Below are 25,062 nucleotides of genomic sequence, written 5' to 3'. Positions count from 1 at the left end.
CGGTTTCCAATTATCCACGCCTGTTTTTTGTCTCTTAAAAAGTAGCGTTTTGGGAATTGCTAATTATGCACTTAATTTATTTGGTATTCTTTAATTCGAATATAGATAAAGCAGAATAATAAAAACCTTGGGGCAGACACATAAGTACCAACTATCGTGTACTTTCCCTTAAAGGCTGAGTGAAAACATTTAGGGTCTTATCAAAATAAGATGTTATTTAATGCCGCAAGGCTGTATCCAAGATTTCGTTCGGAGGGGAGGGGGTATTTTTTGGGGGGAGTTTAAAAAACTTTTGAAAGGCATAAACAATTTGTTGATCCTTTTTTGTTAGATTTTTTCGAGTCAGACAAAAAAATAGGGGGAGTCAAACCCCTAACCCCTCTGGATACGGCTTTGGATGCTTAATACATTTCCATGCCTCTTAAAAGTACCAAGGACACTGAAAATGAAATCTGATTTGTTTTAATGGATTATGTAGAAAATTACATAACCATATAGACTGTAGGCTACAATAAAAATTAGAAAAAATCAGAAATTTAAGCGGTTTTTCAGCCATGAATAGACACAAGATGGGCTGAATAGAGGGGATGGGGGTAATAATTTATCTTTCGAAATAATCTGTATATTAACTAGAAAAGTATATATTTAATATTTGCTCAAAGAAAGAAAAACAAAACGTCTAGGGTGGCCTGCTTTATGATTTTCAAAAAGTGGGTGTAATACAAAGGAGTCGATATTGTTTTTAGAAATTTGTTTGTATGAATTTTTTATGGGTCTGACAAAAATTTCAGGAGGGAAGTTCAAACCCTGCACCTCCTCCCTCTCGAAGCTGTCTTGACCCTTACCCTGTAATTAAGTTGTTGGGTGCTTGCGAGAACATGACAGCATGCAAATATTGAAACCGATGCATTCCTAATTTTAGATACTAAGTGTGAGCCGTCGAAAACGGGGAACACCAAGAAGAATATAACTTTTATTTTCAACAATAATTCTATTATTAGACCCTAATAATTCATCTTTTCAAAATAATTTGTATATTAACTAGAAAAAATTATACTTAATATTTTGCTCAAAGAAAGAAAAACAAAACGTCTAGGGTGGCCGGCTTTTTAATTTCCAAAAAGTGGAAGTAATAAAATGGAGCCGATATAAGAAAAAACGAGCATAAACCCGCTCGATCGTTCGAACTCATAAATTAATGAGGGCGGGGCTAATGTTACTTAAATCCGTATGTTCAACAATGTACCAGGAGTCAAACATACACACAGGGGGACTTTGGGAACAGAGTATTCGGGACTGTAAGCATTTCATAAGTTCAAGTAGACTAGTCTTACTCGATGTCTGAAAATCAAACAATATCAGGCGAAACAAGCCCAAATTAGGCCCTAATACAACCTAAAATATATATACACAGGGCCGTATCCAGGATCCTTGTTTGGGGGTTAGGTTAGGGAGGGTTACAAAAAAAGTATCAAAAGCGTGTTTTTATGCATTTTTAATACGTTTTTACGAGTAGGACAAACATTTGAAGGGGGAGTGTTGCAAACCCCCTAGCCCCTCTCCTGAATACGACTTGTGTGTACATTTTGATATATTCCTCAAAGCTAAGTAATAGAGTAAAACAATTGTACGAGGTTCCCCTATGCTTCCCTTGGTGATTATCTCCGTCAGATCAGCGATTAATTACTAAGCGTATACTTAATTACAGAGACATGCTTAAAAGGATGAAGCATTCAATTGATTAGCAGGGGTTAGGCTAGTCCTGTTTTCCCTAAACATCAGAAACTTAGTTTCATATTAACTGAGGGGAAACAATAAAACTTGCCAAATACACGCAAATATATGTACCGTTGTTGATTGCAGAGAAAAGAGGGTGCTATATTCAATGTTTGGAAGGGTAAAGTATCTATTCTATTTTCAAAAGGTGTTGTGTGACATTATATGTAAATTTTTCTTCTTACACCTAGCCTTATCAATGAAATACGTTCCATCGAATGGTATAATTTACGTTTTTGTACTTATTTGTGTCTAAAAAAAATTAGGAGCTTCTTTTCTTTATTTTTTTTTCAAAATTATAAAGTATGTAGGATAGTGCCACATTTTCATCAGCTGTATTTGACAATATTTTTTATTTGACATAGTTTTATTTGACAGTATTTTTGTCTGTAAAATTCAAAGAGGAAAAATCTGTTGATTTCCAAGATAACTAAGACTTCACAGGAATTTTAAGATTCAAGCTTGTTCGCCCATCTTTCACCTACGTTTCTTTTCCTTAGGTTGGTGCCGGCTAATGCCAAAAACTGCATAATTGGAATTTTTCATAAAATTGAATTTTTGACATTCTTAATTTTTTTTTTTAATGTTTGATTGTGTTTCCGCTTAGTCAAATCAAGCAATCAGACTTCATTTTCACTATTTTTAGTCCTCTACTTCTGGGGGTGGGAATTTTGAAAAAAAAAAAACACACACATACGCAAAAATTGACGAATTCTGTAAAAGGGAGAGATGACTATAGGTGAAAGAAAAATGAATTACAATAGACCCTGTTAAACGGGAGGGGGGTGTAAGTCACAACAACAACAGTGGTTTCAATTAGAGGGGAAAGAGGGCAAGGGTTATTATCCCCCTAGATTTTGAAAGACACATTTTTTGGTAGTCTGGTTCATTTTCCTTTTCTTTTAAAAAATACTTTTGACCCCCTCCCTCCATTTCTGTGAGTTGACGCCACTGAGCAGCAGCCATGTCTAAGTCACAGTATTTAGCCTAAAACAGTCGGGCCATACGAATATTTAAAAGCTTAAAATACATAATCCATGATTGTAATCGAAAGAATCAAAAACCGAATTACTCTGAAAAGGGGGTTTACAAACGCCTCCCAGTCCTAATCTTACAAGAATAATCCTCGTTCTTTACCACCTATTAGACACAATTATGACTTTGCCCATGGGAGTGAGCTTAAGGTTCATTCCAATCTAAAGTTTTTTTCAAATAATCTTTTGCATGTGCCGATAAAAGAAATACTCTAAAACCACTCCCCACAAAAAAAAAATCATGGTTATTTGCTGCTAATTAAACACAATTCTGCCTTAGCCTATGGGAGTGGGCAGAATTATTGAAAAAAAATATTCTTTTGCATACTCCTAATAAAAAAATAGGCCTACTCGGAAGAGTATTTTAAAAGTCATTTTCTTTAATCGAATTACGATTATGTAAGTACTTATGAGAGGCATATTTTAGATAAATTAAAACATTTTGATTATGGCCGTAAGTACATAATATAGGCTAATTACGAAAATTAAAAATGTACAAAATTGCGCAATAGTAAGCTAAGCTATTTGAAATTAATCTGGAAGTGGTTAATTTTCTTAATTACCAAAAGCCAGCTTAATTATAATTACTGCTAATGCTTGAGCACTAATGAGAATAATATGAGAATTTCGACCCTGAAGCTTTGCCTTTAAGCAAAAAAAGTCCTTAACTGATGCTTGCTTATTAAAATTTAGAAATGAGTATTAAAGTAGGCTAATTATTGAAAAATAAGGTTAACTTGATAAATAATATCCCTTTTATGCTTGTTTGATAAACGTAAAGAAAGATAAATATAAAATTTATAAATTATAATAGTTATAAAATTTGATGAAACAGCATGTACGATACGCAGGAAGTTATCTAGCGAGGAAGGGAGGCAAAATTCGGAAAGCGAAGAAATAAGCGAATATTACGGAAAATATACAGAATCACAACAACGATAGCCGAAATGTTGAGGGAGAGGGCAGTGGGGGATATCGAGCCTATTGGGATTACATGATTTGGAAAGCAACAAAAACATACAAACAAACAAAAATTTTAACACTTACCATTGGGTTTTTGTTCTGTTTCAGGCGTTATAATACCAAACATATTTTGTGGGGTTGATTCGGGTATATCTTGATTTCCAGACGCCCTCTGTAATTCTGCTATGTGTTCCATTTGGGTGTGCCTTAACGATTTAACATGTTGTAACATAGCAGTCTTAGATGGAGCCTCAAACTGACAAAGTCTACACAAAAATTCCACTTCGCCATTCCTGCCACTAGCAAGTGATGACAAATATCGATAAATGTTTGCCAGTGATTCATGGCGCGGGGTCGCAGAATGCAGTTGTAATTTATGCGTACTGTTAGTGTAATATTCACACACATTGCATCGTATTTGAACAGGGTTAGTTGATGTTGTGATGTACTGCAGCTTCCAGTCATTCCGCGGTCCTCCTTCTTGAATATGAGTGGCATGTTGCAAGCGCTGAAGGTGTTTATCTGTCTTACAGTGCAACTGAAAGTTTGCTTTGAGTGTTGTCTTATATGCACAAAGTCTGCATACATAATGACCCCCTATGAACATCACAGCTTCGTGCTCACGAAGTCGACTACGATCAGCTGTGACATGCGCAGTTAGGATATCAGTTTGCTCGCAACCAAATATCCCACACACTAGACACTGGAAAGGTTGCTGAGGGTTGGGTTCCATTGGCTCCGGGGGAGGCTCCATAGTTTCTGGGTTTAAGCCTGTATCCCCTTGTAGATGTGGAAGCATAGGGTTAAACTCAGGCGTTAAAATACCTTGCTGTTGTGTAGGTAGAGCATTTCCCGCCATCATTTGAAATAAAAGAGCTTGACTATAAGCGAGATCTGCAAGGGCCGCTTCTGGGAGCTGAGGTTTGTCAACAGACGTCCCAGCTACAAAATTTGGGGGAAAGGGGGATTCAATAGTTAAATTTGACTGTGCTTGTTGCAAAACAGAAATTTGCTGCATATGTTTCACATTTTGCTGAAGAATCATCATATTATGTGTGTGTTTTTCGCTAGTCATATGAATTCTTAAATTGCGAGCAACATTAGTTTCGTAATTGCACACGTCACATCTCCAAGTTGGTTTTAATTTTGGACTCGTTCTGGACTGGGCAGCCGTGCTGGTTGAAGCTCCACCCAAAGCTACTCCTGATGGATTTTCTACACTAAGCTGTACTTTGGCTGACTCGGTCGCATTATGATTTACTGGAATTCCACCATTTTGCAATTCCTGGGCATTATTTAAATGCTTATCCGACTGCATGTGGATACTTAAATTGCCCTTTGTCGTAGTTGAATAATTGCAGACTTCACATCTATAAGGCTTATAGCCACAGGTATATGTTTCACCTCGGGCAAGCCGTGGGTGAGGCTGATTAGTAAGACAATAAACACATGATGTTTCATTTTCAGGATGTTTCTCTTTCATATGTATCTCTAATGTTTCCTGATATTTGTAATGCCAATTGCATTTTGGACATTTGAGTGTTTTACACGAATTCCTTGAGGCCATTAGCGCAAGTGGGCCTCTACTATTGGCTATAGCTAAATCACAGCGAGGACATTCGGTGCTTGGTGGACGACCATTTGGGTGATCAGGGCAAATTAGAGCCGGCAAAGAGACAGGGTTGCAAGTTATAGAAGGGGAGCAACGGCCTGAAGAAGGGGAGGCTTCGGTTTTTATTTCTAAATTAATGTTAGAGCTAGGACTACGTCTTGACAGGTCCATTCCGTTGGTTTGCAGCTTTTCTTCCACTTCTTCTGATTTTTCTGGCCTCTTTTGGCTTGATGCTGTTAAAAACAATAAAATTGGTTCTTTTTCTGTTCCAACAAGCTGTATGATGGATGAAAAGTTTTTTTGTGATAACAGTCTCTTTTCTTCATCATTCAAAGTCAGGCCATGATCACTAAGAGAGTGCTTTTCAAAAGAACTAGAAGATCCGAACGACAATCTACAAGCAAAGCACATTAAAATAGGCTTAACTAATACCATTTCCAGACCTTTCTCACTTTCATTATGAATCTCTATCACCTTGCCCTGATGGTCATGGACTGCGCAAACACGGTAACAATACACAGCTGAATGTTCCGATTTTCCGGTAAAATAGTAAACGTTAGATATTTGAGGAAAAAACGGTACTAACAGAGGGTCATTTGCACTTTTTCTTGCGTCAACAATAGCCCCTTCTAATCTTGGAAAAGGGTCTGTGTCTACTACCTCAGAGCTAACTTTAATTATATAAGCAGAACCATCAATATTATAAACAATCTTTCCATCAAATGTTTCAATATCACTAATTTTTTCAACTTCTTTGTGGGTCCATGGAAATCGACCGATATTAAATTCATCAATACTAAATGGGAATGATGCCTTATCATTACTTTGTGCACTAACTGTGAGGGAAACTTCTTTCTGTGGTGAACAATAGCGATTCAACTCTTTTGGGGGTGAAGGGAACTGCCCTGTATCAATAACCCCGTTTATCTGTCTATCTGAACTCAAGACAGCCGAGGTCACGAAATTGGCAGCTGTCTCGCCGTGACAAGTAGGTGTTGCGATACTAACTTCCATTCTCTTAAAGCCTCTTGCATTACATAGGAACAACACCTAAAAATAAGATTGATTTTTAAGTAAACAAATTTACATAGATTACATACTATGATCTTTATCAAATGTGATATAATTGATACAGTTGGAGTATTACACAGAGAATCCTATTAATGAAACCAAGTCTACTAAGTGGGGCCCAGAGCTAGGGAAGTGGGCAGGGAAAATACATCAAACTCCGAATCTCCCCTCCCAACATCTCATTAATTTAATGCTTGTTGCATAACTCACCTTTAATACATCCCGATCTACCCAGTATTAAGTTTCTACCCGGAGGAAAGGGTTTTTAAACCCTCCAAACAAAACCAGTCATACGTATTTACTGTCTTTGAGGAACCATTTCTTTCTCTTTTGGGAATGGCTTTTCAATTGGATTTTGCTTCTTTTAATTTATTATCAAAAATTTGCCACCTTTGTTTAATTAATTGAAGCACAATTCAGCCTGATCGCTTCGAATATATTTTGGTGACAAATAAAGAGTCCTTAAATATTATTTAGATATTTACAAGCCGTAACGTTTAAATAAACACATTTTTAGAAGCATAGGAATAAGCTTCACAGAAATTCCAGGTTTAGAACTTGCGATCTTTAAGTAAAATGTCACCGATATCGAATCCGTGCGCAGAGAGGGAGGGGCACGATAACTCCACCCCTAAAAAACCTATGATATCTTCGACTTATTCTATATTTAATTGTAATTGCCATGTAATTTGGCAAACTTTCTTATTTTGATAAATTCATGTTCCTCCCAAAAATAAGCTCCAGTTTAGGATACGTGCCTGGTCGATACGGTTTCAAAAACATGAAAATTATTTAGAAATTTAGTTACTTTTTCAGAACAATAGCATAAGTACTAAGAAAGGAGGAACATCAACAACAAAAATTGACTCACCATCAAGCATGGGTGTCAATACTGTTGAAGTTAAAAAAAAAGAAAAATATTTTTGTTTATAATTGAAAAAAAGACAAATATGCAACCCCCCTGATTTTGAAAACTACATTTTGCCCACCTAAATTTTCGTCAACTGACGCCAATGCCATGAAGTGGGATAAAAAAATTAATTAATCTGCAATAGAAAAAAAAGTACGAAAATTATTAAAACAAAAATGTATAAACCAGATTAAAAAATCATTAAAGGCCTTAGACACTAGTTCATGCACCAAGGGGCGTGGAAACATCATAATATAGTATGCTATAATCTAGGTTCACAATAAAATTTGAATTACACAATGTAATAAACTCCCTTTTCCAATTTGACTCTTCCGTATTTTAATATGCAATGAACTCTACTCAAAATGAACTGTAATTTCTAGAAATTGTATTTTAAGCAAATTTTGAACTTGTTCAGGGATGTATTGAGGTGATGTGACCCATTACAAGCGACAGCTGATAGATATCAGGTAATGACACATCTACGCACATGGGGGAGGGGTTGTTAGAATTACTCCTCCAAGGGGTTATAAAATTGGTCATAAGGACGGCCGGAAAATGCTTTTGGCTGAAGAATACACGTTTTACCAGTTGAAACAACCTAATTATGACACAATTTCGTAGTGGAGGCCTTCACTCTCGAACATCCTTGATATCCAGATATTCCATAATAACCTATTATATTTTCAATATAGTTCTCCTATTTTGTGTATTGTCGAATATGTACCACTCTGTCCACTAAATTGCGGCTCCTCTAAAAACAAAATTTGTGCGCGTGTGACACTCATCATGACACTGATTCATCGATATTCAGTAGGCCCTACTCACTTTTATTAAAGTACACCTGAAGAAATCCAGAGCTTTTTCTTCTTCTTTTTTACAGATCAAGTCTATGTGATAGATCGAGAGCAGGTAGGTACATGGGAATTACTTTGGGGGGGGACTAGAAAAAATCATACAGGGAGGGTGCCAAATTCTATAAAAATCAAATTATATGAAAAATGTGCAAAAATACAGGACAAGCAAATATTGAGATTTCGACGGGGAAACTGTTTCGAAACCCTTCTCTAGTTCTCGCATATGTGTCTGACTAAGGAGATCCCAGTAAAATCAATGCACTCTTCAGTCTCACTAGTTATTCAAAAAAAGAAATAAATATTAATCGTGATAAAGTAAAATGATTCATGCTTATTAGCTAAGATTCAGTAACTAAAACAATTAAGCCGACAACTAAGAGTTGTAATTTAAGCTCATTTTGACACTTTGGGGTTTCAGTGTAGGAAGCCAATAAAGAAAAAGAATCTCACAATACAACTAGGGACAATCTTTTTTGTTAATTAAACAGTCACACCAAATTTGCTAATTATTATATTCAGACAAAATTGTGAGGGAATTAAGTGGCAGGATCGTCAAAAACGTGGGAATACTTCACGGACGAACTTAAAAACTTACTAACTCATCTTTTTAACACTAATAATTAAAGATTGCTTAATACGTATTTAAAAGCTGTTACGGAAAGCAATTAAGGTGATTTTTGGCTATAAATTTTTTTTTACCAATTTTTGTGACATTATTAACTCCCTTCTTTAGTGTTGGCACTACATGCGAGGAGTTGTTGACTTGCTACTACATTAAGAAAGCCCCCGGACCGTTACTTGTTCTACCACACGTGGCGACTGCCGCCTACTGTAGAAAATTTTCGAAATCAGACAAGACACTCCGTGCTTAAAACAACAAGGGATTGAAAGCCTCCGGTTAAGTTTTTTTGTTACCATGGTGATTCCAATGGCACGCACTTTTCATTTCGACCCGGCACCATTTTCGTGGGTTTCAACCTCTTTTTCAAGATTCCTGTAGATTTGTTTTCCGAGTAGACCTTTACGATTAATAAAACAAAAGTTTTTTTTTTAATAAAAGTAAGGAGCGACATTAAAACTTAAAACGAACAGAAATTACTCCGTATATGAAAGGAGCTCTTCCTCTTCAACGCCCCACTCTTTACACTAAAGTTTGACTTTTTCTCTTAATTCTAACTCTTAAATTTTCTTAAAGAGTTAAAGAGGCTGCGTCCCAAAGTCGAACCTTAAAACGTACAGGAATTAGGAGAGGAAGTTGGGGGGCTGCCGCCCCCCAAACCCCCCGCTTTTAAAGACTCTTTTGTACAGGTTTTTTGTTGTGGGGGGACTTCATTGTTACTAATTACTAGTTTCGGCGCAATGGTTCTCCTGTCCTCTTGTGTTTAACATTTTTCGAAGTTATTCCATTATTCATTCATTTCAATTTTTTTAATTAAAAGAGGGCCTTTCCGAAGCCAAGAGCGGGGGCGGCAGCCCCCCCACAACAAAAAACCTGTACAAAAGAGTCTTTAAAAGCGGAGGGTTTGGGGGACGGCAGCCCCCCAACTGCCTCTCCTAATTCCTGTACGTTTTAAGGTTCGACTTTGGGACGCAGCCTCTTTAACTCTTTAAGAAAACGAAGTTTTTTTTCATATTATTTCTGTACGTTTTTCTACAATCCATGGTGGATGTAATTTAATAATAATTTTCCATGTTTATTTTCTTGCTTTCTGTATCAATAAATTGAAACTGACAAAATTATCTAATTTTGATAATTTTAATAGTTTAGCAGCTTAATTAAAAATTTAGCAGCTAGTGGTTTTTACCCACCCGCCTCCGGTTTATGGGCCCAGCGCGCTTCCGCTGCGCCAAGCTGCTGTTATGCTTGTTATCAAACAAGTTATTACAATAGAAAATTTCACCAACGGCTTCAATTAGGAAATCAATTTAAATGGTTCTTTTAACTTGCTTCCATCAAGCCTTACCCCCGCTTCAGTATAAATTCTTGTGAACATTCCAGTATGTAATTCTGATCACATGTTTCCATGTTTATTTTCTCCCTTTCTGTATCAATAAATTCAAACTGACAAAATTACCTAATTTTACAAATTTTAAAAAATTAGCAGCTAGCAGTTTCGATCCACCGACCTCTGGGTTATGGGCCCAGCATGCTTCCGCTGCGCCAAGCTGCTGTTAGTGTAAGAATTTTTCAAACAAGTGATGTTATTACAAGAGAAAATTTTACCTTCAATGGGGAAATGGGTTTTTCTAAGCTAGAAAATCGGGGGGTTAAGATTTTCCGACGAAACTTTCCAGGGCAATTACTCGGAGAATTCCGCGTCGAATGAGTCTTCGTAAACCCAGATCCGATGTCGGCTGTGACCTGTAGGCGTGGCAGAAAAAAAAAACAAAAGGAGAACATGAACAATAAGTGGCTATGCGTGGTTTCTGGAAAACAGGGAAGGAGTTATCGGATCGAGCTGAAATTTTGCAGATAAGCTCCTGGGCCCTAGGGGACCTTAACTTGTGAATTTCAGCCCGATCGGACAACGTTAAAGGGGGGCTGGGGTTGGGGGGTCGAAACTTTCGGCCAGATTTTCCCCATGAAGGAAAAGTCGGAGGGGGATGAAATTTGGCAGGTTTCTTAGTTGGAGTTCGGGCTACGAAATGCATCCCTCCCCATCCCTCTGCGACCACTGGAACCGAAGATCGCTTAACATTGTCGTGGTTCGCCTCTTTAAAGAGGCACGAGTGTGCCTCCTTGAACAGTTAAACAGATCAAAATAAAATAAACACGCATCCGTGATTTGTCTTCTGGCAAAAAATGCGAAATTCTACATTTTTATAAATAGGAGCTTGAAACTTCTACAATAAGGTTCTCTAATACGCTGAATCTGATGGTGTGATTTCCGTTAAGATTGTATGACTTTTAGGGGATGTTTTCCCCTATTTTCTAAAATGAGGCAAATTTTCTCAGGATCGTAACTTTTGATAGGTAAGACGAATCTTGATGAAAGTTATATATTTAAAAACAGCATTAAAATACAATTTTTTTATGTAACTATTGATATCAAAATTCCATTTTTTAGAGTTTCGGTTACTATTGAGCCGGGTCGCTCCTTACTACAGTTCGTTACCACAAACTGTTTAATTATTACCAAAATACTAATGAACACTCTACAATCGTATTAAAAACACAAATATTCACACCATAAAGTTCATTCATAAAACCTTTTTTTAGTTTTGAATACTATGGGCTATGGTTATATTATATAAATTACTGTTACTATTTATGTGCAGACCTGCTCTTACTTACAGCCAAAGTGTAGGTACCTGGAAAGACCTTGATGCAAATTCAAAATCTTATCGAATAAAAAAAAGCAAGTTTTTTCAACTGAAAGTAAGGGCCAAAGTTAAAACTTGAAACGAACAGAAATTAAATTTGTTCAACTGAAAGTAAGGGTTAACGTTAAAACTTGAAACGAACAGAAATTATTCCGTATATTAAAGGGACTGCTCCTTCCTCAATACCCCTAAAGTTTACACTAAAGTTTCTTTATACAAAAGTTTTTAGTAATTTTAAAAAAGATTTGATTCTAATTAAACACGTTTTGTGTTGCAGGAGTCGTTCGTAAGGAATTGGAAAAAAGGCATATTTTGTCTTTTTGGGGATGTTCCCCATTTTTTCGAAAATCTTGCAAATTCCCTCAAGGATCGAATCTTTTTATGGGTAACATTAAACTTAATGAATTTTGTAGGTATAGACTATTGGACCGAGTCGCACCTTACTTACAGTTCATTGCCATTAGCTGTTTGATAAGAAAGTGAAATCGGCATTCCAAAGGAAGCAAATAATGATGAAAATATTCACCGATTTAATGATTAAAAAACTGGAAAATTAAATTTTACTTTATACCGAAAAAAGTTTTCAAAATGAGTCGTGAAATAGCCTATTGCCAAACAGCTGTATCACAATTTTTACCTAACTACTTCCCTTGTAATATACTAACGGCCTAGTGTTCATATAGTTATTTCTTTTCTAATATATAGCAACACAATTTGGGATATCAAAATTTATCCCAAGTTTCTAGAGTTTTCTCCTTAGGAGTCCTGGGTCTACTTATAAAAGAAAAATGAGCTGGAAAAGCAAGCTCATCGGTGGGTTGATATTTTACTCTAGGAGCTGAGACTACATATTTTTAAGATACTTCCTACCTAATTCATAACTGCGTTTCTAATAGCAGGTTCATTTTAAAACCGTCCTTGGGGGGAGAATAAAATGTGAGTAGAAATTCTCGGACACTCAAGGTATATCTCCCCTCTGAAACAAGCAATTTCGCTGGCACCAAAAGGGTAAGGCACCTTTAACATTAAATTCACACGTTTTAAGTCTATCCACCGAGCTAGAATTGCGACATTATTTCGACTTAGTTAAAAAGTAAGATCTAACTTGCATAGAAAATAGGAAAATGCCCTTTCATCAACGATTTTCAGCCAATTTTTGACGTATTTTTCATCTAAAAAAAATTGTACGCCAAATTTCGAAAATGTAATGGGGTGGCTCATTAAAATACGTCAATGAAATAATGTCGCAAATGTACGTCAATGAATTGTAAAATACATATATAAGCCAATGAAAGTGAAGCCCCTTGTTACAATGAAATTATAAGAACGTAATCTTACTTTTTCCCTTTGGTGGAGTAGTCAAAGTCTCTAGTACCAATATAGACTGGAAGACAACTACCTACTTTGCTTGAAAAACAATCATATTTTGTATTTCACTTAGGTGAACTGTCAGAAGACCTATAGCCAACACTAAACCAGTTCATGTGCAAATTACTTTTGTTAATGAAAGTCGCAAACATTTCGGATGCATAAATTAATCCCCTTCCCTCTTTGCCTTAAAACCTTGTCAGACCCCTTTAAGCCTTTCATTAAACTTGAACGGTTCGAGTCAACCGATACGAGGTAATTAACCTATTGTCGCAGACATTATTGTTCGCAAGAATTTGGATCCTGGTGCTTTTATCGTTTTGTTTATGATGGTCTACGTCTTGCCATTTAAGTTTTATATTCCCCGTACATGTTTTTGGTATGTTGTTTTCCGCAGTGCTCTAATTCTATTTTTCAGTGTAAGAAAAATATTTTGCTAACATTCGATAACTGAGATCCTGCTTCATCCATCTACCAAATCAGATTGTTTAAATTTGCTTTTCTTTGAATTGGAAAACACGTCAGAATTTACTGAAAGTTGTCGAAAAAAGGATACTTTTCAATTTTCTAAGCAAATTTGGATCTCAAGGTAAAACTCTAGATAATATTATAATTCTAGCTCGTTGAATGGACAGACCTGAAATTAAGCTTCCAATAGTATAAATATTTTATCCTTTCAGTAAAAGTTATAACTGTATACATGTCGCATTAAATGTTTCAGACTGAATGTAAACCTTAATAGCCTCGTAACTTGTCTGATACAGCTGAAAGGGCACATGCTACAAAGCGGGCCCCTGTGCGACCGTTAGCAGGTTCAGTACTGCTTCTGCATCGACATCCACATAACAACCCGAATAATATGAAACATTTTATATTTCCATGTATGTCTGGGCGGATACATTTCAGTGGCAATAGCTATTACTTGTCCATTTTAGTGGCCTCTATCGAAATGTGCAGCTCGATTTTAGATATACTTAGGTGGGGAGAATCGCAGGAAAAGTTATGGAACTACGAATAAAATAATTTTATAAGACATGAACTATATTTCAAATTTACATAATCACATTAAATAAAAAAAAAATAGTACAGTTTAAAAGAACATAAATTAACCTATGTACGAGTTTGGTTGCCTTCACCCTTAACCGCTCATACTTTGGGCTAAAATATACATTTTCTATAACTGAATCTTGTAATCTGAATCTTGTTTACCTGATTCTTGTTTACCTGAATCTTGTAACAAAAGACCAGCAGTGACGTTTCGAACCAGCAATGGTTCAAAATAAAAGAGCTCATTTTTATGCATTTGCCTGTCGCTCATATTACACAGTTAGTGCAAACATATTCCTCCAAAGAAAGTGATGCTAGAGAATGGCACATTGATTTGAAAGACAGAAAGTTTGAGAAAATACATGAAGATTGGCTCCACAATAAGATGAACAATAATGATGCCCAATTGTGTAACAAGTGACGTCGATTGGGAGGAACAGGGGGCATTTCTGTGCCATTGACGTATTCCCACACAATCCAGAACACACTCGAGAACTTTGCTTAGTTGGATCAGCGAAAAGGCAGTTCACTCTTCTGTATTCGGAGATAATTAGCTTTGGTTCACTGAAACAAACTACGTTGTAGCTATACTTCGAAAATATAAGACTTTATTAACAAAACCATGGCGTACAGCAGAGAATTATGGAAATCAGGCTGCTAAGAACGCATTTATACCTAACCTAACCAACTGAAGACAATCTTGTTATTTTTCAGTGAAAATACGAAAAAAGACTTTTTCGATGAAAATACCCCCCAAATAGGAATTTTTCAAAATATAGAGAGAAGGAAAATGCCCTCTTCCCTCCCTCTCCCATTTGGCACCCCTGAGTGATCAGGAACTCCTTTAAGAGCTTCTGGTTGAAAATTAGTTCACTTAGTTTGCACTCGAGGCGAAGATGCAGTTTCGAAAACATACGAGTCCTAAAGTCCAGTACACCTGCGACGGATAGTGGGCATCTCTTCAAAAGTGTTATTAATCAGGCATTGATTTGCTAGATTTTTTTATCAGCTTCAATTGCAAAACAAACCACAAGCAATTTCTTTTACAAAAAGACAGGAGAATAACTTGAATTATAGCCATAATTGCCATTTCTTATGGGAAATAACGCCATTAATATATTTATTTTTAGCATCTACGTGCACTAATTCAAAAATAAATTTTTGAACAGGTACAACCACCTGTCAAAGAACATGTCGCTGTCGTATACATAGGGAGAGGGTAGAGAATTCCTCTCCTCGAGATTGTTCCTCCAAGCCCTTCAGAAAGCTTAAAAATGAGCTTTTTCGTGTTTTCCCCTCCCCCCATGGGAAAAATCTGATTACCGCCCTATACAAAGGCCTCCTGTATATACATGGTTGGTGCAACCAATTAAACACAATTTCCAAAATAGTGTATATGCAAAAACACCCGCTTGGATTTAGGATAAAGTGCAAGAGGGTGGAACCGCTGTTTAAAAATATTACAAATAACGCAATACAGAAGCGTAAAAAATATTTCGATTTCCCAGCTGACTGCATTGGGTTTTTTTTTATTTACAACAGCACCACGTAAAAATTTTAGGTAAAATTCTAGTTAATTGACTTCTTGCTATCTCTGAAAGGGTTTTTTTCCCTCTAGAGGGCCCTGACCTTTAAAAGTATGTGTGTTATAAAAGTGAAACCTTGCAAAATAGATCTTCTGCTTAACTGAAGTACAAAAAAACTGTTTTCAGCTCTGTAACTTTCCTCAATTCCATTTTATAAGGTTTTAAAGATATGCAAATACATTTCCTAAATTTTGGAAAAAACATTGATATGGCTCAAAATTCTACTCAAATAACAGGAATTGCATTTTCAGAACTAAAGGCAGAGAAAAAGCAACTAGTAACTGAAAATTAAGGTAAAATGTTATTTTTTCAAAATTTCAATAGGTGAACAATTTCAAATTTCAGGGCCCTCTAGAGGGAGAAGAAGTGGAGGTGGGTACTTTAAAATACCTTTCCTGAACATACTTTAGCCTGTAGACCCATCCCTGAAAGTTTCATTTTCCTAACTTAAGCCCTTTCCAAGATAACAAGAAGTCAATTAACTAGAATTTTACCAAATTTTATTTAATGGCACAATTGTTATTCATCACAGGGAGCAATGCCCTTAATATAGACATTGGTACTTGTGTATTATTCAGGACACACTCAATAAGTGAACTTACCTAACCTAACCACGTATTTACACGCAAACTGACTTTTTTCAAACATGGCCTATTGTTAGGCCTACACTTCCAAAAATTTTCCTTCTCGTAAGAGTGTAAATTCATATTGTGCCAATTGACGTACACGTACACGTACTGTTTTGATGAGGGCAGCAACTCCTTATCCTGGAAAAATATAATTGCCTCTTTTTCAGTCTTTGGCAAGTCCCAAATCTTCATTTCAAAATCCATGTTCAGACACTATCTTCTATCACTATGTATAGCAAACTAAATTGAGTTTTGTCTTTGTGGCTATGAAACCGGATTTTCTCAGCAAAATTCATGAGTGTGTTCTGAATTGAATCAATTGAATAATGAACAAGTACCAAATATGTAATTAAAATGTACCTGCATCGTAGTTTGCTTCACGAAAGAACCTAACTTCACTCATTGAGTGTGATGTGAATAATACACAAGTACCTAGACATTTTTAGGAAAAACATATTTCAGAAATAAGATTCTTAGGTTCAAACACATGTCAAGGAGTAGATTTCTGCAACATCTGCGAATAAGGGGGAGCGGGGTAAATACTCCCTGATAGCCTAAGAAATTGCAGCCTATTAAAGCAAATTTTCGTTTTTAAACCCCCTCCCCTCCTAGAAATATTTTCTCAATCCATATGAAAACTTTTGAACGACTTTAAAAATCCCAATCAATCCTACTTTCAAAATCTGCCCCTAAACTTTTTACTTAAGATGAGTGTAAAAGAACTTCGGAAAACATTACGGGTAGGGTAACTAAGTACAACAGCGTACATAATAATTCTGTATTTTAATTGCTACTCGCTCTTCCAATTCGTATTGGATGCACAGGTTATTCTCTTGACTATTGTCACTATGTGGTAAATAAGTAATTTGGTTTGTATTTAAGCAAACTGACCAGCTGACATTCAAATAGATACACCTGCAGAAGCTTGTAAGTAAGTTTTTTCTGTTTTTGTTGGGCGGGGGGGGGATTACTCAAACATTTTAAGGAATCACAGAGCTATTCGTGCACTTAAAATGATTTAGGGGCTGGAGTGTAAAATTCCAGAATAATTTTTGTTGTATATCAGATTTTGAACGTTGAGCGTGAAACTTGGCTAATCTTTTGTATAAATTAGTTTTGTGTTGATTAATCTGGTTTTTATACTTATTTATATCTAAAGTCTTTCCTTCTGTTGGCAATTTATAAAATTGTTAGCATACCAGGTTTGAGAGAGGTACCAGAGTTGCCCCAGGCCTGCTCTGTGTTTAGTTGCCTAAATTTAGATGTATTTAAGCCTAGTCGCAAACAGGATAATAAAAAGGAATTAGTAGGATTATGCACACTTATTAAATAAAAAATGCCCTCACTAAAGTAAAAACTATTAATTACTTTAATCTAAACGTACAAAACTAGGATTAAATTTACCGCACTGACTAAATCGTGGTAATAAAATTCGATTTCTATCTATTTCCGTTTTAATCCTCTAACTACATTCATTAAGATAAAATAACCGCAAGTTTTAAATCAAGATTCTATTATGTTCGAAAAACAAATACCGATTAGAATTATGACTCCTTCGAGCTCCTGCAAAAAAATAGAAAAGAAAAAAGAATTTGAAATAACATAATATTCGGCAAAATTCTGGTATTTTATAGGATTTTTTGTCCCCCTCCAACTTTGGCAAATGAGAGGAGAGCCAGGGCAGACCCAGTGTGGTTTTTGGGGCACGTGCCCCCAGAAGATCTAAAGTTGCACTGAATACAGGGGTGGAGGGGAGAGAAATACCGCTAGGAGACCCTGTGTTTTGTTGGATCCCAAAAAAATATTATTTCAATTATGTATCCGCCCATGAAGGCAATTCTTAGACACGTACGGATATTTTTCTTTTCTTTTCCGGGGGCCTGGGAATCTAGGATTTGGAATACTCTTCACCCACGCACGATTATAGGGGGTGTGGGCGTCTTATACCATATTCCTCTGTTCCCAACAATTTCAAGATCTTTGATATTTTTATTTCGTGGAAACAGGAGCTTTTTTGAGGGGGAAATATTTTTCATCAATAACAGCCCCCCCCCCCCATAATGTATTGCATTCATCCTAGTAAAATAATCCTTGCTGCAAAGGGACTTCCTGTAAAATGCTGTTAAAAAGTTGCATGTAAAACTTAGAACTACTTAGCCTACCTTACATGAGAGAAAAAAAATCCCTATCTCAGAAGGTTCAATGCTCAACTTCTAATATGGCCTACGCACTGAAACAAATCGTATTGTGTTTCTGGATTTTACCAATTAGTCTAAGCTAGATTGAGCAAGCCATTCATTTCAATTGTCAAATAGATTACCTATTAGTGTTGTACTAATAGAGCGATTTCCTTTTAAAAATCTAAACTTCAGCTTCTGCCCTTTTTTTTAAGAAAGTACTTTTTTTTTAATTTGGACCTCGCAGATTTGAATGGGACACATGACTCCTCCAAACAAAGACGAACAAAAAAGAAAATTAGAAACCTAGGCTTTAGGTTAGAGCATAGCATTTAGGTGGAGGGGGGCATACCAGTCAAAACCTTGAATTAAGATTGGGTTCAAAAAAGTAAGAAGAAAATCTGAAAAATAGTGAAACATTGGATACATGCCTCTGATTTAGCTTAGTAGTGAATGAACACACGGATTACAAATAAACATTACAATTTACCATTTAATATGTTCAACTAAAAATTAATAGGCGAAGCTATAGCCTATTACGTATTATGCCTTAGGAAGAATTCAGTATCACATAGGGGCATCGTTTCAGGGGTCAGTTGCCCCTTCGTTAATTTGAAGAAACTTGTGTATAACCCATATCCCTTAGCTATCAGGATATTGACCCCTCTTGCTCCCCAATAGAAATGCTGCAGTTGTGCCATTGGTACCACATCAAATTAAATAAAAAAGCTGAGGAAATCAAGGGCTTATAGATTAGCTCGCTTCGTTTACATCAGATAGAAGGACGGATAGCCGACTGTAGGTACAAATTTAAGTTTATCTCCTAAGAATAAATGTCCTGAAATTAAAGAACAACAGCTGAAAACCTTACTGCCAGAATCTGTAATCTTTCACGATCACCTGATACCCCTTTGGCTAAATGGTTCTTTTTATGGCAACCCTCCACATTATCGGTTCAGAATTGTGTGGTAAAGCAAAGGACTTGGGTTCAGTCTAATTCAAAGCCACCATTTGAGCCATACTCAGCGAATCTAAACTGGATACGCTGGAACTAGGAACGTGAAACCCGAAAGGTTTCACGAAAATAGATCCACAAGATTAAGAATTTGTTTTGAAATATTCTTCTGGTAAATTTTCCGATAAATTGAATATTGAGCTACCAGAACTAAGAAAAAAACCTACCTTTAGAATCAGAATTGCATCCTGAATCTAAATATAACATTTAATTGCGTCGCGAATGACCTTTAGACCCACCCCCAATTAGTGGTCAAATACAAGGCCTGAATTGTGTATATGCAGCACTGTTTTGATAAACTGCTAAGTCAATTTGAAGAAAAGAGTGGCATATGGGAAAATTCAGGGTTTATGTACAATTCTCTGTAAATATATGACTGTTCATATTAATGACTTACCAATAAAGTGAACATACCACCCGAAGCCTTTTTTTACGCTCTTTACAAATATAATAATCGCTTCTATCGCAAATTCAAATTTTGAGCTCTTAAAAATGACGAATTTTCAATTAAAGTATGAGTTATCGGTCATTTTCCGACAAAACAATACTACGTTTTCTTAGCGCCGTTTTCGACAAAATAATACAACATTTTCTCAGTGCCAAAACGATTTATAATAAGGTTAGTTTAGATTAGGTCAAAAAGTGCTTAAATTTGAATTTGCGATAGAAGCGAAAATTATATTCGCAAAGAGCATAAAAATAGGCATCGAGTGGTATATTCACTTTATTGGTAAGTCAATAATATGAACAGTTATATATTCACCCAATTCTCAGTGATCACAATATTGACTTAACCAAAATCTTTCTCTTTGGTTTTCACTTAAACTTGATGCAAGTCAAAGCAACAATACTATCCTTTACAATTAAATACGCATATTGACAAACAAAACAAACACCATATACAGCTAACCCCAATCCCCCCCCCTAATTGACACCACTGAGCTCTTGTGAGGGTAAAAACGTGGAACAGCGACTTTTTGCCTGTCTTAATTAAAAAAAATGTTGGCTCTGACTAGAGCTTTCTAGGACGGTTGGTCTTTGCAAGGTGGTTTTAAGATCTTGGCCAGACTTTAAGCCTAACTTTCAAGCCTTGAAAGTGGAAGAGCGGGGACAGGAGCTTAAAAAGACCTTTTCCAGCCCCAATTTAGACTGTAATGATATTTCTATTTATCTGTTGGAACTGGAACTAGGAACTATTTCTCCTCCTACCCAGTCTCCAAATGATTAAGGTAAACCTAATTAAAAAAAATATGGCTCTGACTAGAGCTTTCTAGGACGGTTGGTCTTTGCAAGGTGGTTTTAAGATCTTGGCCAGACTTTAAGCCTTGAAAGTGGAAGAGCGGGGACAGGAGCTTAAAAAGACCTTTTCCAGCCCCAATTTAGACTGTATTGATATTTCCATTTATCTGTTGGAACTATTTTGTGAATTCGGGTACCATTCTAGATTATGGGGCCTCTTAGAAGGAAGCATCTTAGTAAAAGTACTATCATTATATTCCCTATTTTATCTTCTTTTCGGATATTACATTCGCGTTTCTGACAATGCAATCTGTAAATATACTAGAACAAAATTGTTGCCTAACGAAGCCACCGTAGACAGGCACAAAGGGGAACGTTCTGTCCATAATTCACCGAAAGCTTCAGCTACAGCTACCTCCGACCCAGTCTCCTACCAGTCATTTTGATGTACCTAACTTCCCTCTTCTCCCACAGGAGGGCACTGACCTTTAAAAAGCTGTGTTATAAAAGTGAACCACGGCAAAACAGGTCTTATGCTCAAATGAGGCACAAAAATTGTTTTGAGCCCCATACCTTCGCTCAACCCGATTTATAGGGTTTTAAATACATGTAGGTAAACTACAATAGTCATATTTAAGAAAAAATTCTTGATATGGCTTATAATTCTACTGAAATAACAAGAACTGCACTTACATTCCTACAACTGCAGGAATTGCAAAACTAAAGCCAATAAAAAGAAGATTGAAAAATGAAAATTAAGTCAAAATATTTTACTTGTCGGAGTCCAAACAGGTAAGTTATAGACCCATCATGTTTGCAATCTTCTAAGGCGTAGAAGTAAAAATAGATAAATATAGTAGCTTGGAAATACCTTTCTAGGGTATATTTCTGGCCCATTCCTAAAAGTTCCATTTACTTAACCCTAAGAGTTTCATTTACTTAGCTTGACTATTTTTAATAATAGCAAGAAGAAATTAAAATTTACTAACTTGGGATTTCAGGGAAAGGGAATGCATGTCAAAAGACTCCCTCCCCCCAGCGCACGAACGTGTCTCTTGAAATTGCGCTGAAAAAAGATCGAATTACTTACGACAAACTTCATTTCTAAAGTTGTTTTCGAAATTACATAAAGATTAAAATAAACGCAATTTCCTTTCCCTCGCTCATTTTAATTTTAAATTATTTCACTGAAAAAGTGCCCGTAGGCCTAATTCATTGTCTCGACAATGAATTTTAGTTATATTTTCCAAATATTAGTTCCTTTGAACATAAACTTGGCTGTGAAGTTGATTTTACAGAGTTTACAACAAAAGCAGAAAACCATATCATTAGCTTAGAATGAATAAAATGTTCAATGTATAAAAATCTCGTAGTTCTTTTTTTCTACTGCTCAAACTCAGAATCCTCCTTATTTTCGGAAAATAAATCTTTTCAATTACTTTTTAGTTCATTATTTTTAACCTATAAAGAAAATTCTGAACTTTTCAAAGCGCGGCAAGTGACAGGGAATGCCTACACCCAGGAACTTCCCTGGATTTCGGAAAATGCATTTGTGGTATTTTATTCAGAAATCAAAAGAAACTAAATTGTCTCTCTCTTTCAATTTTGAAAAATATTTTCTTATCTTCATTAAAAAATTGAAAGAATACTTGCACTCTTATTTTATTAAATTAGCTCCACTTTTTCTGGGATATATTCTTGAATGTCACTACTGCTCCTTCCTACAGTGCATTTAAATACAATTAAAAGATGCTGAGGGATTTCACCTCGCGGAGTGAGTTAAAATTTCAATTCCCCAGACCCAATTTAGCCTACTACCCTTACATATCAACAATCCGTAATTGGAGGTCATAAACTTACGATGAAATCATAAACATTTCAAGATTTTTAGGGGGCATAGCCTTAAGCCCCCTCTCCTGTAGACGCTTGGATGTTGAACTACGAAGAGCAGTTTTCAGGGGGCCATTCATGCCGTCTGCCCGAGTTCAAACATTCCAACAGTTTAAAAAACCATCTAAATAGTTGATTTTGTACATCCAAAAATCAACTTATTTCCAGTTTTCATACCTCAGCCAGTCCTTTAAAATCGATACAGTCTAGCCTATTTCGCCTTGCAGATTCGAAATAGGCCCACTCTAAAAAAAAAATCGGCAAGTCTAAGCCTGGATGAACACGAACCAGAACAAAAACTGTTACGAAGAGGAAAGCTAAATAGCAGTCTAGAATTGTAAATATAAAGTAGGAAAGGAGTTACCACCAAAATCGTTTTTAAGACAAGCTGAATTAGCCCATTTTAAATTATATTTACAATAGCCTGTTGATTCACTAGGACTATTATGTTGATGACAGGCTCTATGAGCTTAATCAAAAGTAAACATTCTTAATTACAAACCTGTTAATGAGTTCACTTTATTAACATGTATTCCGTTAAAAAATAACTTCGATAAACAAAACAAACTAAAACAAAGAAATGTAACACTAACCACCTCAAAACTAACCTAACTGGCGGTCGCGCGACAACTAAAAAGTGATTCAACGATTCTATTGGTCATGCCAAGTGCGCCGCCGCGCCTGCGCACGCGCTAAGGCAAAAGAGGCGGCAGTCACTCGGGATGACCTGATGAGGGATGGGCAAGGGATGAGGTGAGGTGCGAGAAATATTACGACATGACAGAAATTTTCCAATATTAAATTTAAACGACTTTTTTAATTTAAACCTTGCTAGGTGGATGCTGATTACTTGTGTAGAATGCATTTTTGGGAAAAAAGCAAATGTAGCAAAAAGTCTGGGAATGGGGAGGGAAGGATGGGTTGCGTGTGCTGTCTCCAAACTATAAGAATACCATAAACTGCTATAGATGCGATCAAGCGACAATGTAAATTTAAATTTGATTAGCAATATTTTAGGGGGAAGGATTCAAGCATAGCAACCCTCTGCTCTAGGACTAAAACAAACTGGTGCGAGAAATATTACGACATGACAGAAATTTTCCAATATTAAATTTAAGCGACTTTTTTAATTTAAAACTTGCTAGGTGAATGCTGATTACTTGTGTAGAATGCATTTTTGGGAAAAAAGCAAATGTAGCAAAAAGTCTGGGAATGGGGAGGGAAGGATGGGTTGCGTGTGCTGTCTCCAAACTATAAGAATACCATAAACTGCTATAGATGCGATCAAGCGAACAATGTAAATTTAAATTTGATTAGCAATATTTTAGGGGGAAGGATTCAAGCATAGCAACCCTCTGCTCTAGGACTAAAACAAACTGGGACTAAAGTTTTAATATCTGGAGATTCCAAATAGACATTAATTTGAAATCCAGCGAAGCTATGGCTATACCAAACATTTTATTTGGAGGAGAGAGACATAAGTTTGAAAAAAGAGCAAACTTTTATATTTGAACACTTTTTTGCTCGTTTTATAACTGAAAAGCATACATTTTAATGTGACTGGCAATATTTCAGAGGGAGGGATTAAAGCGTGGAAACCTCCAGTTCTGAAACAAAGACACACAAGTATGCCGTAGCTGTTTATCACATAATCTTTATTGACTTCATGACAGTTTCAAAATTTTCGTTTCCTCGGAACTTTGAGCTTTTTTTTAATTTGTGTGCTCAAAATCTAGTAACCATACTGAGCACAAATTACTTTGCTGTTTCACCAAAAATTTTTTGGAACTATTTTTACTCAATGGATCATAATAAACATTTTGGTCTCTGAGCACGCGCAATGGAGGGGTAGATAAGAAATACCTCCTCCATGTCTTATTACGTCACAAAAAATACCAAAAACGGGAAAGATGTTTAAACACCCGGGAACAATGTAACACTTTATGGCCGAAATGACGTTTTTCCACCGTTTGTACCTGGGTACTTCTTACAGCCCGGCCCAAACTCCCACCAGGAATGCGGGAACCGTTCTCGAAATTCTAATGTTTTTTTATTTTTAGTTAGTGGCGTGAATTCATAAAAATTTAATGATGGGGGTTAAAATGGTAGCTTATTTCTGAAAATATAGATTGGAGAGTAAATCTGTATTTTTTTTAAAACGGAAGTGCGAAAAAAGGGCATTTTCCAAGGAAAATATCCCAGAAAACATTTCAAGATCGAGAGGGAGAAAATGTAGGTTGTGAAATACCTCCCCCTCATTCAAGCCGCTATCCTTAAGCATTTCTTATTCAAGCTGTTAAATTTCTATTTTTATTGCCCCATCCCCTAAAAAAGATGCGGACGCGGCTGCCTCTCATTCACTTGAAAATAGTCTTTGTGGATTCATGTCATAGTCGAAGTCGCTGGTATCTTTTCATTTATTTTGTTTCATGGTAAAAAATTTTAAGTTATTTTTGTTAACATTTAATTTCAAAACACAGTAGCTAGCGCAATGCTTCGTAAAACGGCAGATAGAAACGCTCCATTATATTTGCTTGAGCATTAACCGTTTTCGAGACAACCTT

The 25,062-nt window shown here is 36.1% G+C and overlaps 1 protein-coding gene across 4 annotated transcripts in view; it reads right to left on the bottom strand.

The window, feature by feature from the left end:
- The window catches only part of LOC136031818 (zinc finger homeobox protein 3-like), a 93,197-nt gene extending 70,062 nt beyond the window's left edge, over positions 1–23,135 (bottom strand). For 2 of the 4 annotated variants that reach the window (XR_010618589.1, XM_065711634.1), the window contains exons 1-2: positions 14,125–14,255; positions 3,858–6,435 (exon numbers count right to left, since the gene is read on the bottom strand). Coding sequence is in view for 3 of the 4 variants with exons in the window: in XM_065711634.1 (XP_065567706.1) it covers positions 3,858–6,435; positions 14,125–14,208 (2,662 nt within the window). In the remaining variant the exon portion in view is untranslated. Of the gene's footprint in view, positions 1–3,857; positions 6,436–14,124; positions 14,256–23,000 lie in introns of those variants that run through there. The other 2 variants (XM_065711635.1, XM_065711636.1) reach the window with 2 other exon arrangements.
- Positions 23,136–25,062: the final 1,927 nt, after the last annotated feature.

The sequence above is a fragment of the Artemia franciscana genome, chromosome 10 (genome assembly GCF_032884065.1).
Source record: "Artemia franciscana chromosome 10, ASM3288406v1, whole genome shotgun sequence".
Taxonomy (NCBI): Eukaryota; Metazoa; Arthropoda; class Branchiopoda; order Anostraca; family Artemiidae; genus Artemia; species Artemia franciscana.
Note: the sequence above shows the minus strand (reverse complement) of the source record. Positions and strands in the feature narration are given on the sequence as shown.